At 37.3% G+C, this 18,413-nt stretch overlaps 1 protein-coding gene across 4 annotated transcripts in view; it reads left to right on the top strand.

Annotated features, from left to right (window-relative positions):
• The window catches only part of LOC126236400 (uncharacterized), a 115,011-nt gene that overhangs the window by 80,171 nt on the left and 16,427 nt on the right, over positions 1-18,413 (top strand). For all 4 annotated transcript variants that reach the window (XM_049945688.1, XM_049945689.1, XM_049945690.1 and 1 more), the window contains 2 exons: positions 7,571-8,594; positions 12,782-12,981. In XM_049945688.1, the coding sequence (XP_049801645.1) occupies positions 7,571-8,594; positions 12,782-12,981 (1,224 nt within the window). The remainder of the gene's footprint in view (positions 1-7,570; positions 8,595-12,781; positions 12,982-18,413) is intronic.

Below are 18,413 nucleotides of genomic sequence, written 5' to 3'. Positions count from 1 at the left end.
TTACCATATCTGGGGGCGTCTTTCACCATGTACCTACACAGCTCCCAAAACAGACCGTAAACAGCAAAGGAATATCAAATTTTAATAAGGGAGGGCTAGGACAGTAGTGGCCCAGTCCTCCCTTGCATATCATTTTTTCTATTTGATACTAAAATACTGGATTTCTTTCATGTAATGACAAAAACCTTTTTTACATTGCAAAGATAAACTAATGAAGAACTTATAATAATACAGGCACTTCAGTAAATTTAGTTACTTCACTGTGTATTGACTTCAAAAGTTGCCCTTTTTTTTACTTTAGATAGTGAAATTCATGTTAACTTACCTGTAGTGTCTAAAATCAAGTCAGTTGATGAAATTTGAATATGGTGGCTATAAACAGTTGAAAGTCAAAGATTATAGAAGTGTAAACCAGTGACTCCAACCACAAAGTTTAAAAAACGGATGTCCCAAACATCCCCCCATCCCACCCACCCCTACATTTTATATCAAATGAATTTCAATTCTTCTGCTTTCAGAGCTTCTAATTTATTTGGTTTATTGATGTAGACTGTAGACTTCAAATAATGTGATAAAAATATATGGAGAAGTTAAGTCTGGGGAACAGGGAGGCTATTCAGTGTTACAAAACCTCAAAATCATATATTTTTATTTATTTATTTATTTTGATCCAACATCAACTGATTACAAAAAAAGTTTTTTTTTTTTTTTTTGTTCCAGTCTTCTAGATAAGTCAGAGCCTTACTTACTAGAGTTATGTATTATTGCTTGGCATTTTTATCTACACAACTTTTTTTTCTAAATTTAGTTGAGAGAACAACATTACATATATGGACTATGCATAAAAACAATTTGTTATTGCAATACTTAGATTAAGGAATCTATAGTTTGTGACACAGTATTCAGATCTGAGATTCAAATATTTACAGTTTGTGACACAGTCTAAGACCTGAGATTACATATATTTTTAGATAGACAGTCTTCCATCATATGAGTGTACTAAATCTAGAAACTCATCTATTGAATATACAGGAGTGTTTAGGAGCCATAATTTTAATTTCATTTTTAGTTTTATAATGGGCAATTTGGAGATATCAGGATGGAAGCAATTCAGTAGTTTTATGCCTGCATATCGAGGGCTTTTCTCATAAAGTGTTGTTCTATGAGAGATGATGTGGGGTCTCTCTCTACCTCTAGTGTTGTGTCGTGTATTTCTTTATTAAGTGTTTTGTTACTGTTTACTGCCATAATTAATATCTTCAGTACATACATGTTATGAACAGTTAGTATTTTAATTTTTTTAAACAAATTTCTGCAGGGCTCCCTGGCATATTTCTTTCCCATAATTCTAAGTGCCTTCTTTTGTAAGATAAGTACACTTTTCATATTACCGTTACTGCTGGATCCCCATACATCTATCCCATAGCTTAGATGGGATTCAAATAATGCAAAATGTATTTGTCTCAGAGTGGTGATGTTACAAAAAGGTGTCAGTTTTCTTAGGGCATATATGGTAGTACATACCTTCTTGCAAATATCATTTTTGTAAATCTAGAAATATGCCACATACATGTTCTTTATTATCTATTGCTTGAGTGACACCTTCAATTAAGTTGGATGCTGCTGTAATGGTGGATGACCCCTTGACAAACCCATACTGCCCCTTAGAAATCACTTTTTTGCATTGCAGGAAGTTCCAGATTCTTATGTATATTACTTTCTCAAAGATTTTTTATATTATTGGAAGAAAAGAAATGGGTCAAAAGTTTTCTACTAGATTTCTGTTTCCTTGTTTAAAAATAGACACAACTCGAGCAATTTTCAACTCATCTGGAAATAGACCGTCCTCCATATGGAAGTTGATAACTGTTGATAAAGGTGATGCAATTTTATGTGTACAATTCTTAAGAGTGTCCAGACTAAGACTATCATATCCTGCTGCATGGGAATTCTTTAAGCTACTCACTATTTTAATTATTTCTTCTTTACTTGTTGGCGTCAAAAGTATACTTCCTGACACTGGTGTTCCTTTGAATTTGTATTTATGATTTATAAGCTGATTGTTTATGCTGGAGCCAACAGAAGCAAAGTAATTGTTGAATAGATCTGCTATCTTATTCTGATCAGTTTCTATTGTGCCGTTTATCACCAAGTGATTTTCAGTTGTATGTTTCCCAAATTTACCTATTTCTCTATTTACTAGTGACCATGAAGTTTTGGAAATATTATTTGAGTTTTGAATGATACTTTCAAAATGTTTCTGTTTTTCCAAAATTAGAAGGTCTACATAGTATTTCTGATACTTTTTGAACTCTTCTTTTAATTTTTTATTGCTCAAGTCATTTAACATAGCATACTCATACCATCTTAGTTTTTCTCTAGCCTCAGTGACTGAACCTGATATCCAGTTTTGGGTTACAGCATGTGACTGAATTTGAATTCTCTTTTTTTTTAATGGTCAGGCTTGGTTGAGAATGTAGTATAGTTCAGTTGAGAATTTGCCATAAATATAATGTGTCGTTAGAATACTGTTCCAATCCACATATTATTCAAATGAGTTGTATATTGGTCTGTATTCATCCTAATATATCTATAGCAACTATGTGTAGGAACTTTTTTTTATGTGCACACTTAGTTCTACTGCATGGTGAGCTGACAAAGCACTTATAATAACAGAAGATGTAATACTGTATAGAGGTAAATGTCTGTTGTGATCTGACAAAGCACTTATAATAACAGAAGATGTAATACTGTATAATTGGTAAATGTCTGTTGCAATAATTTCCTTGTTTCAAACTAGAGTAGCTTATCTGGATCTTTGCACTCTTTTGTATGTTGACGTCAATTTCTTTTGATAGCCTTCTTACAGAATTCTATGGGCTGTTTCTGATTGCAGCTCTCACTCTTTAAATGGTTTCTTGACTGTATACAGATCTATGCTTAGTCATACACTTAGCATCAACTGTACTGCCACCAGTTCTGTGGGATTCAACATGTCACTGAACTGTTTTGAGAAGGACATACACTACCACCAAATGTAGCACAAAATTTTCTTTCAGCAACAATAACTGAGTAATTGCTAGCAAAATAAAATTTCGCTACTGCTGATCACTGTTGTTTATTCCCTCTTTCCATGTCAGGCCACTAAATTTCACAAACATTGGTCTTTATCTTCATGTGAAACAAACAGAAAAAAATTTTACCACAAAATTTTCAGTATAAATGTGGTCCTCAATTAATTGTATTCCCCTAGGTTGATTGCCCGGTCTGCATAAGATTGACTGTAGCCCTTTTTTTCATTGCCAGAATTCTAACCTGGATTCAATAATGTGTTTCATTGTCAAAAAATGATCTCGTAAAAAAATATTCTGCACTATTCAAGTTGCACTAGATATTTTAGCAGCTCTAGTTTCTGTCTTAGGTGATACAGTTCAGGTTTTCGTAACAAGAACATGACCTTTGGACTTTTCATGTCAGAAATTTGGCAAGTCATAAAATGTTACTACAAATCTATGAGAGTAAGCATCCCACTCATCACCTTGTTTGTTAAAGGGTGGGAAAGCTGTTAGCATGGGTGCTGTAGAAGGTGCATTTATGAATGCTTGCACTGCCTGTAACATTGCTGCCATTAGCTCTTGGTAACCCTGCATGATTTGAATTAGTTGTTGTTGTAGTTGCTCCATGACTGAAAACCCACAATCTTGCCTAATCATAAAATGTTCAAAGTCTGATTTGTGAATGTCACAGGTCCCCCTGTCACCATTTTTGTAAAGGTGATTTACATTCAAAGCTAACTGAGACTTGCCTTAGTTTTTTCATCACAATGAGATATGTTACAGTACGCTTATTGGAGCAGAGCAGCTATTTTAAGTAGGCATTCTAATCAAAGTCCAGTCCATAGTTCAGAGTTCTGCTAGTAACTAACAGAATTTGAAGGGTAAACACCTGTAAAAAAAGTCCATAGTGAAAACCAAACTACCTAGATCGATCAGCACACATTTCCGCTGATCAAATTGCACCTGATTCAGACTAGCTCTGAGCCAGCTTGTATGCAGGATCCATTCTGGTGACAAGTGCCATCTGCTCAATGGTGCCACTGTGGTCAACAGTTACATTGTGCCAACTATTCACTTTCCATAATGGTGTCAGGTGGCACCATTGCTGTTTTGAAAGATTGCTTTCATAGACATAAGTGTTGTCAGCCACACTCAGCAAGGCTTTGCATGTAAGTGCAAAATGGGTACTACAGTAAGTATAGGCTGACGAAGAAAGAACTATGACTTGCTTGTCATAGGATACTAACATTCAAGTCACTGAAACATTAATCACAAGATTATTTTATTGAAGTACAAGGGGAGCATCACATCTTCTGAACTATAATGGGTTATTAACAGTAAATACTATGAGAGAATATATGTGATACTAATAACAAATTAAATACATTAGCTACTGAAACAATTAAATAGTTCTCTCCAAGTTTTCAAATGAGATAAACAGCAAAAGAAACAGAATCCTATTGTCTAACATACTCCAGGACATTCTCCAACTTAAATTCCAATTCTCTGTTATAACTTTTAGTCCATAATATGAAACTGTAATCAGTGTTGTACCATTTGATTTGCAGAACTGAATAAGGTGTTTTATTTTTACTTCTTTTACAATTTATATTCAGTTAAGAGAGAGAATGTACATTTGTACAAATTTTGTCAATGATTGTTTTTAATACAATTTACAGTTTCTTTGGTTGATGTAAATCAGCTAAGGTTGATAATAATATGCTGAAAGAATTAAACTTGCTTCTCTGTTCAGTAGAGCATTAGTTACATGTAAGGCAAACCATAATGAGCCTAAAGTAGAACCATATGGAACTCCATCAATTATTTCCCTCCAATCAGAAAAATGTTCTTGTCTGTATGTTTGAATTTATGTACAATAATCTACATCATTTTTGTTTGGTGTGACATGAGACTTCTTTCAGCTACATTATTAACTGCACAAAACACTACTTTTTCTAATATAAATGTTGCAATAGACACAATCATGTGGCTTGAATGGCTTGAACATGTAACATATTTACTAACAGCAATAGAGGAGCCATTGAGTGGTAGATCAACACATTTAAAAGTCAGCTGTTGGATATTATCTAGGTATCAGAGAAAGTCCATGGCTGCTGTCATCTCCAGATGCTGTGACCACATATTATTCCATCCCAGATTTTCCATTGTTGCATTTTACAGTTTTATTATTTACTGGTTACTTAACTTGATGAATAAATATGAGGCACATCCAGAAAGTAAGTTTCCCTATTTTTTTTAAACAAAGACAACATAGTTACATGAAAAACTTTATAGCCAACAGGTACAGCAATGTTTGAGCTATTTTTCAATGCAGTGAGCAAAAGAATTGAGACACTTGTCATATCGTGGGATCAACTTTCGTATTTCTGTGTCATAGAAGCCTGCCATCTGTGAATGGAATCAGTGTGTGAAAATCACTTCAATTCTTCATCATTGTCAAATGCCGGCCAGAGGACAGGAATTTCTTGAGGTGCAAGAAAAGATGGAAATTCCTGGGAGCAAGATCAGTACTGCATGCTGAATGATGAAACAGCTTCCAGCAGAACATCTGCAAAACATTTGCTGTGCACCAAGCTGTCTGGGGACGAGCATTGTCATGGAGTAGCACAACATGTGCATTAAGCATTCCATGCCTCTTGTTCTGAATGGTACGTCACAGTGTCCGCATTTCACAGTATTGGTCAGCATTCACTGTTTCAAATCTGGGCAGGAAATCAATGAACGGAATATCCGTCCTGTCCCAGGGTACTGTGCACATCACTTTGTGCACTGACACAGTATGTTTGAGTTACGTCTTGACCAGAGATCCACTGTGATGCCAGTGCATTGAATGCTGCTTTTTTTTCTGGGGTCAAGTGAGAAATCCAAGTCTTGTCACCCATGACAATCCTGTTAAGGAACTCATCACTGTTATCATGACATCACTGCAGAAATGTCAGTGCTGTTCGGTGTCAGGCTTTTTGGCACCCACCTGGCATGCAATTTCTTTAATAGCAGGTGCTTAGTGACAATTTCATGTAACAAGGATTGCAATATCTGTGGAAAATGGCTGCTCAGCACTGTAACTGTGAAGCAACAATTCTTCAAGATGTGCTGCTCACGAGCTCACCCAGGTAATCATTGATGAGGGATGATCACCCACTGTGCTCTTCATCATGGACACTTTGATGACCTTTGGAAAAAGACCTACACCAGTGACACATCATCTGTTTGCTCTTGATCTTGTGCCATAGATCTGAAAGAGCTCATGATATTTTGGTGGGTGCTATGTTTTGTGCATGAAGGAACTTTATCACTGACCAAACCTTGTAGGCGGCAGGAGAAGAGATAGGAGACATCATTTCAGGGTACTGCTGCCATGGTACTGCCACCAGGCAGGAGCTGTCCAACTGGCGTTTGATTGTCACATCATAGATCTATTGTGCATGCATGATTTTCCCAGCTAAATATGCCTACTTTAAAGAAAACAACATCGGGTAACTTACTTTTGTGATGCACCTCATATATAAACAACAAGTTTTGTTCAAGGAACCATTCTAAAAAGTAAACTGTGATTTGTTAAGAATATTATAATCAAAGAAGTTGGACACTACTCTACCATCATCTCAAAAATATTACTAATTGATATCAGCAATGAAAGTGGACAGTAACTAGTGGAATATTTCCTACCGGCTTTCTTATAGGTTGTTTAACTATGATATCTCTGTGAATATGTCTTGATTTCAGAAAGAACAGCACATTACATGAATGATACAGTTCAGTGTTTATATCACTGATATAATAAATTTCATACAAAAGATCAGTGAGGAAGGAAATTGCAACTAGCCACATCATTTTTGAATGAATAATTTATTTCTCTGGAACTAGTTTTAGGTCTTCCCCAATCATCAGATGACAGGAAGGTTTCTTCATACAAATTTAATCTTTTAAAAAAAATTAGGAACAGTTTTGATTTATGTATTACAAAATAAAGATCTGTGTCATTGATCCATATCATGCTAAACCATGAGCCAGAATGTAGTTCAGCACCTCACACATCAATGAAACAATACTTTACACTGTAATAACAAAAGAGAAATTTGTCCTCAAGATAAAAATTTGAAATTTTTACATGAAAGCTATGCTGTCATTTGATGATGAGTCTAATCCCAAACCTAGTTTCAAGTAAATAAACTATTCATTCTAAACAGCATGTCCAATTGCAATTTTCTTCTTCATTGATTATCCTAGAAACAGCTGTGCATTTCTAAAGCTGTCGTGGATAAAATGGGTGCTTTTATTTGTAAGAGAGGTTATACAGTTCTTAATTTTAGAGGGTTAATTGGTGACTTATTCAGATAATTAAATGTTATATTAACTGCTTTTTCAACTCATAATGATTGCCAGCAATGGTTAAGAAGTGATTCTATATACAAATATAAATACTGGAGTCAGTTTTATAATCATTTTATCCTCAAAACCTGAAATTATGAAAGATTATTTATCTGTTACAGAGCTACTTTTTACATGAAGGCTATTTGAGTGGTGTGTCAATGAGCAAGGAGAATGTTCATCTGCTGCCAGAATTTCAAGATGTACTTAGGTTTTATGGTTATAGCCTTGAATCAGAAATGACCACTCAGTCACAAACAAGTACAGAAGTTACATTAAATATATCATCTCCTGCAACAGTTACTATCACAACAGAAGAACAAACTATGGATACTAAAGGAACAACAGACATGTCTGATTTGACTACTTCTGTAAATGTTGTGCCTCCTTCAGTGACCACCAGCCCAAATTTGCAAACTATAACACCGACAAAATTTTATGAATCTACTGATTTCAGTTCTGACAACATTGCAAACAATATTACTACAATAGCCCCTGAAGAATTTCAAACAACTATAACACAACAGCCTAGTGTGGTAACAGAGACACCAACAATATTTGTGAACAAGGAAGAAACTGAAATGGTCACTAATCCCACACCTATAACCACACAAAGCCCAGTTACACAGAGTAATGGTATCTCAGTAGAAGCAACAACAACAAATGAGGTTGGGTCCACATATTTTCCACAGGTGACGGAAACACTGACAACATCAAATCCAAAACCAGGAAGTACTACAGAAACGGTACCTCCAAGAGAAGAATCAGTTTCCCCTGAAAATCAGAGCACCTATAGCAGTGTTTCCACTATGACACTTGCAAATACTGAGTCAACTGACTATACATTCAAAGAACCATTAACTTCTGAAGGAGATACAACCATCACTGAGGCAATCACAACTGAATTTGGACTAGCTACTACAGAAATGCTGTCTGAAATACCAAGCACAACAGTTACTTCTTATGCAACTAATGAAGTAACAGAAGCAAAAATGAACAATGATAATTCTAATGATAATACCGAGATAACTTCCACAATATTTACAAGTGTAGAAATGAATGATGATTTGCATTTTACCAGAGAAACAGCTACAGAAACAACTACCAAAGCTGAGAATACTGACAGAGAAAGAAGGGAAGTTGAAGGTAATTTTGTTTTTTGTTTGTATTTCATATAATTTACACTTTTTGTTATTTGTGTTTAAACTAATAGATACTATTAATGTTGGTAATATTCATACTATGATTTAAGAATTACTGCACTTTCCATCATAAATTTTAAAGTGAGTGTTTCTGTATGTCGTGAGATTCCTGTTAATGGAACAACAGTGAAATTGTAATGCTTTGGTTTCTCTGTAGAAACTTGTCTGGTATCTTCCATTAAGTAAACCAAATAAAATCTCTATTTCTGTGTAGCATGGAAAGTAGTGGAGAGAGCTAAAAATTACTAATCTGACTCACACAGTGGGTAAGTTTACTTAGAGGTGTGATAGTAAGAAAGCCATGTAATATCTCATTCACCTGTGGTAGCGATTCAAAATGTGATTGCAACTGAAACTCCCATCTAATGTGAAATCTGTTCTGTAATATAATTTTAAGTGGCAAAAAGTCTCAAAGTTGTTGATATTCAACATGAAATGTGTGTTGTATAATGTAAGGATCAAATGTGGTGAGTGTGAATCAGTGATGATATTTTTTTGAGAATGGAAAGTCAAATGTTCAAGAAGGTGGAAGAACTGGAGTATATATGTACTCAGCAGTGAAAAAGTAAAATTTGTGAAAAAAAGAAAGAGAGAAATTGTATCAGTGGGGAGAAAAATGACATAGACTACATAGAGAGTGAGAGAGCTGATGCAATAAAAAAGCATACTATAAAACAAATGCAAATGTAGCTTAGAGAAGAATATTTCATGATCAATGAAAATATGTACCAGAATTAGATTTGAACTCAGATCTTATGCTTTTCACAAGTGGTTGTGTTAATCTTACAGGCCATCTGAGGATACCTCCAGGATCAACTGAAATTTTCAGTAACATTGATGTTGACTTCTTATTACTTCATACAACCATTGTATGATGGTTGCTCACAATAAGCAGGAGATCCAGTTCTGATTTCAATCTACCAATCTACCACAATTAAATCATTAGATGGGCCAGATTCCCAGAAAGTGGAATAAGTAAAGAAAACATGTAAAATAAAAAGCTGTATACATGAATTTGCTCAGATATAAAACCATATGTAACAACTATGCTCTTGGAGATGACTGTACAGGATGTCATAGAAGTAATGGTCAATACTAAGGAATGTGACAATAATGATCATTCAAAGCAAAAAAAGTCATGTGAGCATGGTCTTTAAATCGGTACCATAAGAGCTATGAGCACTTCTTCATCTTTGATACTGTGAAACAAATTTCTTGTACTGCAATCTCTTTGATTTCCATATTTTGGGAAGAAGTAGTATTGAACAAAACAAGAAAAAATTGTGCAATAAACATGAACTTTGAAATGCATACATTTAAAGCTGTGAGCACGGGTTCAGTAGAAGAGCTGTGTTTCACAGTAGCAGGGATAAACAAGTGCTTGTAGCTCTTAACGTACGCACTTTAGAGCCCATATTTACTAGACTTTTTTTTTTCTTGTTTTGATCCATGCTATCACATCTCAAACTAGGGAAAACAAAGAGCTTACAGTAGAAGAGATTTATTCCACAGTGTCAAAGATGAAAAATTGCTAATAGCTCTTTAGGTCCAAATTTTAGAGTCAATGCTTACTAGACTTTTTGGCTTCAAATGAACATTGTTGTCATATCTCTGAATATTGACCATTCCTCCTGAAAAACTCTGTATACTGGAAATGTCGACATCTATTTGTTAAAGATTAGAGTTGTTGTTGTTGAGCATAGTCTCTGTGGAAATTATTTTTACTTCTAGTATTATGGTTCAAGAACTGTCCTTTTCTGATTATTATGCTTTATTGTCTGTTTTTTGCAATGTCATTGAGGGCTGAATTCAATTTTAGTTTGAAAACAAGGCTGAGGAAACCCTGAACAAAATCTTTTTGAAGAAAACATCCCAGTAGTCACTTCAAATGCCTAAGTTATGCAAATGTATACCAGAAGAAAATGAGCAAGATAGATAAGACATTGGACTCATATTTCAGATGACCATGTTTAAAGTCCCTAGTTGAGAATGCAGATTTGGGCTTTCTGTGATTTCCTACAATCACTCTGGGTGATTGCTGAGATGATTTTTTAAATGCAGATACCACTAAGTTCCATTCACACCATGGTTCAAACCTAGCTTGTGCTCCATCTCTAGTAGCCTCAATGATGAAAGGCATGAAACTCTTAATTGTACAAGCTAAATCAGAATCTCCACATAAGGATTAGAATCAGGTATTCCAGAATGCATGGCAGTGTTCACTTGCTGTACCACCTTTCAGAAATCATCTTGCTAACAAAAATCTTATAATTTAAGTGAATAGATATAAAATCTACTCACCAAGTGGTGGCAGGAGAACACATCTAAGGATATTGAAATTTGCAAGCTTTTGGAGCCAGTGGCTCCTTCTTCTGGCAGAAGGGTTGATGGGGAAGGAATAGAGGTGAAGGAAAAGGACTGGTGAGGCCTGAGAAATGGGGAGAGTTCACAGAAGTCACCAAGAACCCTGGGTCAGGGGAGACTTACTGGATGGGATAAGAAAAGACTGATTGTTGATGACTACATTGGAGAAGATTTGAAAATCTGAGAGCTTAAAGATGGAAGATAGCATAACACGCAAGGCATAGATTACTAACAAAACATTGTGCATGAGTAATAAGAGCAGAAAGCTAAATGCACTATATATGGTATAGGTGGGGGCTGGGGAAAAATAGTCAGGTCAGAAAATAAAAGATATAGAAAGCTTAAAAGGAGAGAAGAAAGTTAAGGAGTGAAGTTTCTTTTTCTTTTATTTCCTGATCCATCTATTTCCTCCCAACCTCCCCCCCCCCCCCTGTCCCCCCCCTCCCCCCATCCTCCTTCCCCACCTCTATCACATATGATGTACCATACTTAGCTTTCTGCTTTTATTAATTCATGCATGATATTTTGTCAGTAATCTGTGTCTTGCATACTACCCAACTTTCCACCTTTAAGCTTTCAGGTTTTCAAATCTTGTCTGGTGCATTCTCCAACAATCAGTCTTTTCTTCTCAGCCCATCCAGTAAGTCTCTCCTGACCCAGTGTTATGGGCAACTTTTTTGAACTCTCCCCATTTCCTACACCTCACCAGTCCTTTTCCTTCAGTCCTCTTCCTTCTCCCTTCAACCTTTCTGCCAGAAGAAGGAGCCACAGCCTCTGAAAGCTTGCAAATGTCAATATATGTGTGTTCCCCTGCTGCCGCTTGGTGAGTAGATTTTTTTATCTATCCAATTACATTATTTTTTCCAAAATCCATTATTTTCATTGATATGTCAAAAATCTTAGAAAGGGTTGAGGCACCACTCAAATGTCAGAAGATGGAGTGGTTCACTGGAAACAAATATATGCCAGCATGTGTCATGAATGCCATAAATCCCTGTCCTTACTCTAATTGTACTTGCTTTCTCCTTCTTCATTATTGTGCAGGAAATCAACAATATGGAGACAGTATACTCATTAAAGTAGTAACAAATTCTTGATTTGTGTAGGCATATAATGTTACATATTGTGGGCGTCTTATTTTTCATATGCCTTTGTCCCATACCTATGCATAGTCGGCATGGCTACTATTGACTATTTTCCCCAGCCCCCACCTATACCGTATATAGTGCATTTAGCTTTCTGCTCTTATTACTCATGCACAATTTTAAGGGGTATCTGGATGCCCTTCCTGCCACCACCCCATTACCTCCCAGAAGGGAAGTGTTTTCCAGCTGTCTGCATGTGGTGTTACCCATGTGAAAGAGCACAGACATTTTCTAAATGTGTGTTAATTATGTAACTGAGGCGGGACTTGGGTACCAGCCCAATATTCACCTAGTCAAATGTGAGAAGCTACCTAAAAACCATATCCAAACTGGCAAGTGCACCAGCCCTCATCATTAATTCACTGGGTGGATTTGCTCTGGGGCCAATGCACCTGCCCAAATCTTGAATGTGGCATGTTAACCCATGCAGCTATCCCTAGAGGTAATTTTATGTATTGTGATGATATAATGATATCATTTTCCTACAGTCGCATATGCAGAACAGAAACATAAAACTTGGTTCAATCAGATTTAATAGTAAATAATTATCAAATACCTTAATATATTCATTCTTAGTCTATTAAACACATTTTAATGTATAAAAATTAATCACTTTTTACAGGGTATAGATCAGCTTGGCAGAGCACTTTGGTGAAAATAGGACATACTGCAAGAAGACAGACATGTCACATGAATCCTTGTTATCCATTTTTGATTGATGGGATACAAGAGGAATATGTTCCTGTCATGTCTCTTACTGCTACATTTCAATTTGCTTATCTCAGAAAACTCCATGCTACTGCTTTAGAATTCCCACTTGATGTGAGTAATGCTAACTTGTTTAAGTAATATGTAAACTGCGTGCAGTTACTAGTAGTCAGTAACAAGATTTTTTATTTTTTACCAGAATCACTGTTTAGCTTCCTTTTTTTCTGTGACATCTGTCTTGGTGTAACAAAGGGATAAAATGCGGGATGACATAGTCACTGTGAAGGTGACAATAATCCAGTGTTATGAAATTTTTGTAAATATGGCAACTTTCTCTGATTGCAAATATCTGTTTATTAAGTTGAATAAAAATATATTTGTGATCAGTGACTGTTGTGACATTTAAGAAAATGAAATATGAAGTCCCTGTTGAGATGGTACTGCACTTGCTTAAAATTTTGTATCACAACAGATATCCCTGTCATGAAAAGTCTGATTACAGTTAGTGACATTTGGCATGGAATTCAATATTGTTCATTAATAACTTCATTATGTACATGGCTATGTTATTTGAACTTAGTGAAATAAAAATCAGCAATATAGATAGTTTTGGGAAATGGAATGGAAGCACTTCATTCAGTTTGTAAAAAGTCAAAACACTACTTCAGCAATACGTGGAAGGGAACATAATGAATATCAGCACAGGTTTGTGTCAATAGCAGGAATACAGTGCTCCTAATTTACAAATTCTGCACTGTTAAGTCAGTGTAGATTAATTTTGCTACAGCAAAAGATGTCATCTCCACTTAAATTGAGATCTAACAGTTATTTTTTTGAAGAGTGCTATAAGGAAAATGGAGCACCTCTCTTTGCACAAAAATACTGTTTCTCTTATAGATCCAGCTGCAGAATTTTGTAGTGGGCCAAGGAAATTGTAATTTTTATAGGTAATGGATAAAGATATTAAATAGTTCTTATTTGTTATAAGTTACGAATAAAAATGTTATCATTGAATGTAAACAAAATGAGCTCCTGTAATTCTCTTAGGTCAGACATCCACTGTTTGTTCTCTGAGATATTCATACAGGAGCATAGTATATACACTAACTGATCAAAAGTATCTGGACACCTATTAGTAAACATTAATATAGGCTGAGTCCACCATCTGCCTTTATGATAGCTTGAATTCTGCTGGGGATCCTTTCAATGAGATGTGTGAATGCCTGTGGAAGGTTGGCAGCCCATTTTTCCTCAAAAGCTAAAACCAGAGGAAGTAGTGGCACTGGACCTTGGAGTCTGGAGCCAAACTGACATTCTAATTCACTCCAAAGGTGTACCATTGGGTTCATGGGTTCAGGTTGTGACTCTGGACAGACCAGGCCATTTCAGAGATTTTATTCATCATAGACCATGGTCTCACAGATGCTGCATTTTGACAGGGTGCATTGTCTTACTGATGAAGATAAACAAACAATGAAAAGTCCAGGTTGGAATATCAATAATTATGGAAAGAATAGACTGCTACTCACTGTAAAGATGACACAGTGAGTTGCAGACAGCTGCAATGAAATGACTGTTACACATTAAGCTTTTGGCCAAAGCCTTCATCAGAAAAGAAAAACACACATGCTTTCACACAAGCAAGCACACGACACACACACGACAGGGCAGCCAGAGATAGCGTTCAGGTGTATGTAAGGTGTGCTTGCTTGTGTGCATTTTTTTCTGATGGAGGCTTTGGCCAAAAGTTCTGTGTACAGTCTTTTCCTTGTGCCTGCCTGCAACTCAACATATCATATTTGGGGTGAATAGCAGTCTATTCTTTGCATAATTATTGAGACAAATAATTACTGTCTCCAGATTGTTCTTCGGCTACATGCAGCACATGATGCTGTAAAATGCTTTCATACCCATCAGCATGTAGCACTTTGTTAAGAACAATAAGGAGACCACATCCTAACCACAAAAACACCCCTTTACCATAGCTCCACCTCCTCTGTACTTCACTGTTGGTACTACAGGTGATGGCAGGTTATGTTCTCCAGGCATTTGCAAAAACACTAACCCTTCCACCAGACTGCCACAGGGTCCAGCATGATTAACCACTCCAAATCACTCATTTTCCATTTTCAGTCATCCATCATCTAGTGGTATCACTCTTTACACCACCTCAAGTGTCACTTATCACTGACTACTGAAATGTGTGGCTTATGAGGAGCTGCTCAACCACTGTACCCCATTATTTTTAATTCCCTGTGCACAGTCATTGTGCTAGCAGGGCTTCTGGTAGCATTTTGGAACTCATGAGGAATCCCTTCTTCTGATTTCACACATTTTTTTGCAACCAACCTCTGCAATGCTTGACTTTTTTACTGCCAGGTCCACCTCTCTTGATCTTTAGTGGTCACTTTGCCATTACATAAGGTGTCTGGATACTTTTGACCAGATGGTGCTGAATGCTGATTCCTGTGAATAAGACTGCATAACATTAATAATAATAATAATTATCTTTTTTGCACATAACATCTTGATTTGTAATTTTTATACATTTACTTTAACAACCTTACATAAAATAAAGTGGATATATAGAAACTTAGAAACTAACACATTAGATACTATAGATTACTATCAGTATTTTAAAATGGATATTAACCACAACTCACCATATAGCAGAGATGCTGAGTCGCAGATAGGAACAACAAAAAGGCTGTCACAAATAAAGCTTCGGCCAGTAAGGCCTTCATCAAAAATGGATGACAGACAACTTTCCTTTTCATAATATTGTTACATTCCATCCTGGGTTTTCCATTGTTTGATATTATCCACGACTCGTATACTGGAACTAAATACACTGGAGCCCAAAACTTAAGGACAAAACTAACTTTTGCTTCATGTATCACTGCCAAGTAAGATAGCTTGATGAAATTTGGACCATACATAAAAAAACTGCCACAGTATAGTACCACAGGTAAATGGAAGAAATGCACAATGAGACAAACAGAAAGACAATAATGACACTGACGTCACTGAAATTTGTGATGGTTCCCTAGATATTACAAAAGGCAGGACATGGTTTTTAATAGGGTGTGTGATTACCATGGATGGCAATACATGCTTTTGCAACACACTCACAAGCTGGCCACAAGGTTGGTAAGGAGTTCTTGTGGCACGGCATTTAATTCCTCCACCAGCACAGTTGACAACTGCTGGCCATTGGTGTATTTGGATGTGCAGCAATACATTTCCCCAATACATTCTACATGTACATGATGGAATTTTGAGTCAGAGGAATGACAGGCCAGTGCATTCACTGAATATTCTCTCGTTCCAAGACCTCCTCCACCTGAGCATTTCAGTGCTGTCACTCACTGTCTTCTGTAAAAATGAAGTCAGTCCTGAATGCACCCCATAAAAGATACACGTGAGGAAGGAGTGTAGATCACAATAATGTTGACTGGTGAGTATAGTGTGTTCAAAGATTTGGAGGGCAGTACTCCCATGCAACATTATGCCCCCCCCCCCCCACACACACACACACAGTAACACCTGGACCACCAAAATGATCATACTTGTACCTGGTAATGTTCCTGGGTGCATTATGTGTTCCAACCTCTCACCGTATGAGGGACTTAATGTACCCATAAACATTGTTTAAATGGATTGTTTTGATTGTCAAGGTGTTATGGTGTATGTTGGCATAATGTTGCATGGGGTACCGAATTCCAAACCACTGAACACAGTACACTCACCAGTCAACATTATTATGAAACGGTACTCCTTCTGATGTGTGTCTTTTCAGGGGTCCATTCAGCCCTGACTTCATATTTCTGGATGACAATGAGCCACCACATCAGACTGCGCCACTGCAGGAGCTCTTGGACTGAGAGGATATTCAACAAATAGCCAATATAGAGAGTTCGGGCAAATCTCTGCCCGAACTCTCTGCCTTTACAAATGTCTGCTCGTGTCTGTGTATGTGCGGATGGATATGTGTGTGTGCGCGCGAGTGTATACCTGTCCTTTTTTCCCCCAAGGTAAGTCTTTCCGCTCCTGGGATTGGAATGACTCCTTACCCTCTCCCTTAAAACCCACATCCTTTCATCTTTCCCTCTCCTTCCCTCTTTCCTGACGAAGCAACCGTTGGTTGCGAAAGCTAGTATTTTGTGTGTATGTTTGTGTGTCTGTCGACCTGCCAGCACTTTCATTTGGTAAGTCACATCATCTTTGTTTTTAGATATATTTTTCCTGCATGGAATGTTTCCATATATATATATATATATATATATATATATATATATATACAAAGGTGATGTGACTTACCAAATGAAAGTGCTGGCAGGTCGACAGACACACAAACATACACACAAAATTCAAGCTTTCGCAACAAACTGTTGCCTCATCAGGAAAGAGGGAAGGAGAGGGAAAGGTGAAAGGATGTGGGTTTTACGGGAGAGGGTAAGGAGTCATTCCAATCCCGGGAGCGGAAAGACTTACCTTAGGGGGAAAAAATGACGGGTATACACTCGCACACACACACATATCCATCCACACATATACAGACACAAGCAGACATATTTAAAGACAAAGAGTTTGGGCAGAGATGTCAGTCGAGGCAGAAGTGCAGAGGCAAAGATGTTGTTGAATGACAGGTGAGGTGTGAGTGGCGGCAACTTGAAATTAGCGGAGATTGAGGCCTGGTGGATAACGGGAAGAAAGGATATGTTGAAGAGCAAGTTCCCATCTCCGGAGTTCTGATAGGTTGGTGTTAGTGGGAAGTATCCAGATAACCCGGACGGTGTAACACTGTGCCAAGATGTGCTGGCCGTGCACCAAGGCATGTTTAGCCACAGGGTGATCCTCATTACCAACAAACACTGTCTGCCTGTGTCCATTCATGCGAATGGACAGTTTGTTGCTGGTCATTCCCACATAGAATGCGTCACAGTGTAGGCAGGTCAGTTGGTAGATCACGTGGGTGCTTTCACAAGTGGCTCTGCCTTTGATCGTGTACACCTTCCGGGTTACAGGACTGGAGTAGGTGGTGGTGGGAGGGTGCATGGGACAGGTTTTACACCGGGGGCGGTTACAAGGGTAGGAGCCAGAGGGTAGGGAAGGTGGTTTGGGGATTTCATAGGGATGAACTAGGAGGTTATGAAGGTTAGGTGGACGGCGGAAAGACACTCTTGGTGGAGTGGGGAGTATTTCATGAAGGATGGATCTCATTTCAGGGCAGGATTTGAGGAAGTCGTATCCCTGCTGGAGAGCCACATTCAGAATCTGATCCAGTCCCGGAAAGTATCCTGTCACAAGTGGGGCACTTTTGTGGTTCTTCTGTGGGAGGTTCTGGGTTTGAGAGGATGAGGAAGTGGCTCTGGTTATTTGTTTCTCTACCAGGTCGGGAGGGTAGTTGCGGGATTATATATATACACACACACACATTGAAGTAAAGATTTCTGAGATCCTATATATATGATGTGACTTACCGAACGAAAGTGCTGGCAGGTCGATAGACACACAAACAAACACAAACACACACACAAAATTCA

The sequence above is a fragment of the Schistocerca nitens genome, chromosome 2 (genome assembly GCF_023898315.1).
Source record: "Schistocerca nitens isolate TAMUIC-IGC-003100 chromosome 2, iqSchNite1.1, whole genome shotgun sequence".
Taxonomy (NCBI): Eukaryota; Metazoa; Arthropoda; class Insecta; order Orthoptera; family Acrididae; genus Schistocerca; species Schistocerca nitens.
This window is presented reverse-complemented; position numbering and strand designations above follow the sequence as displayed.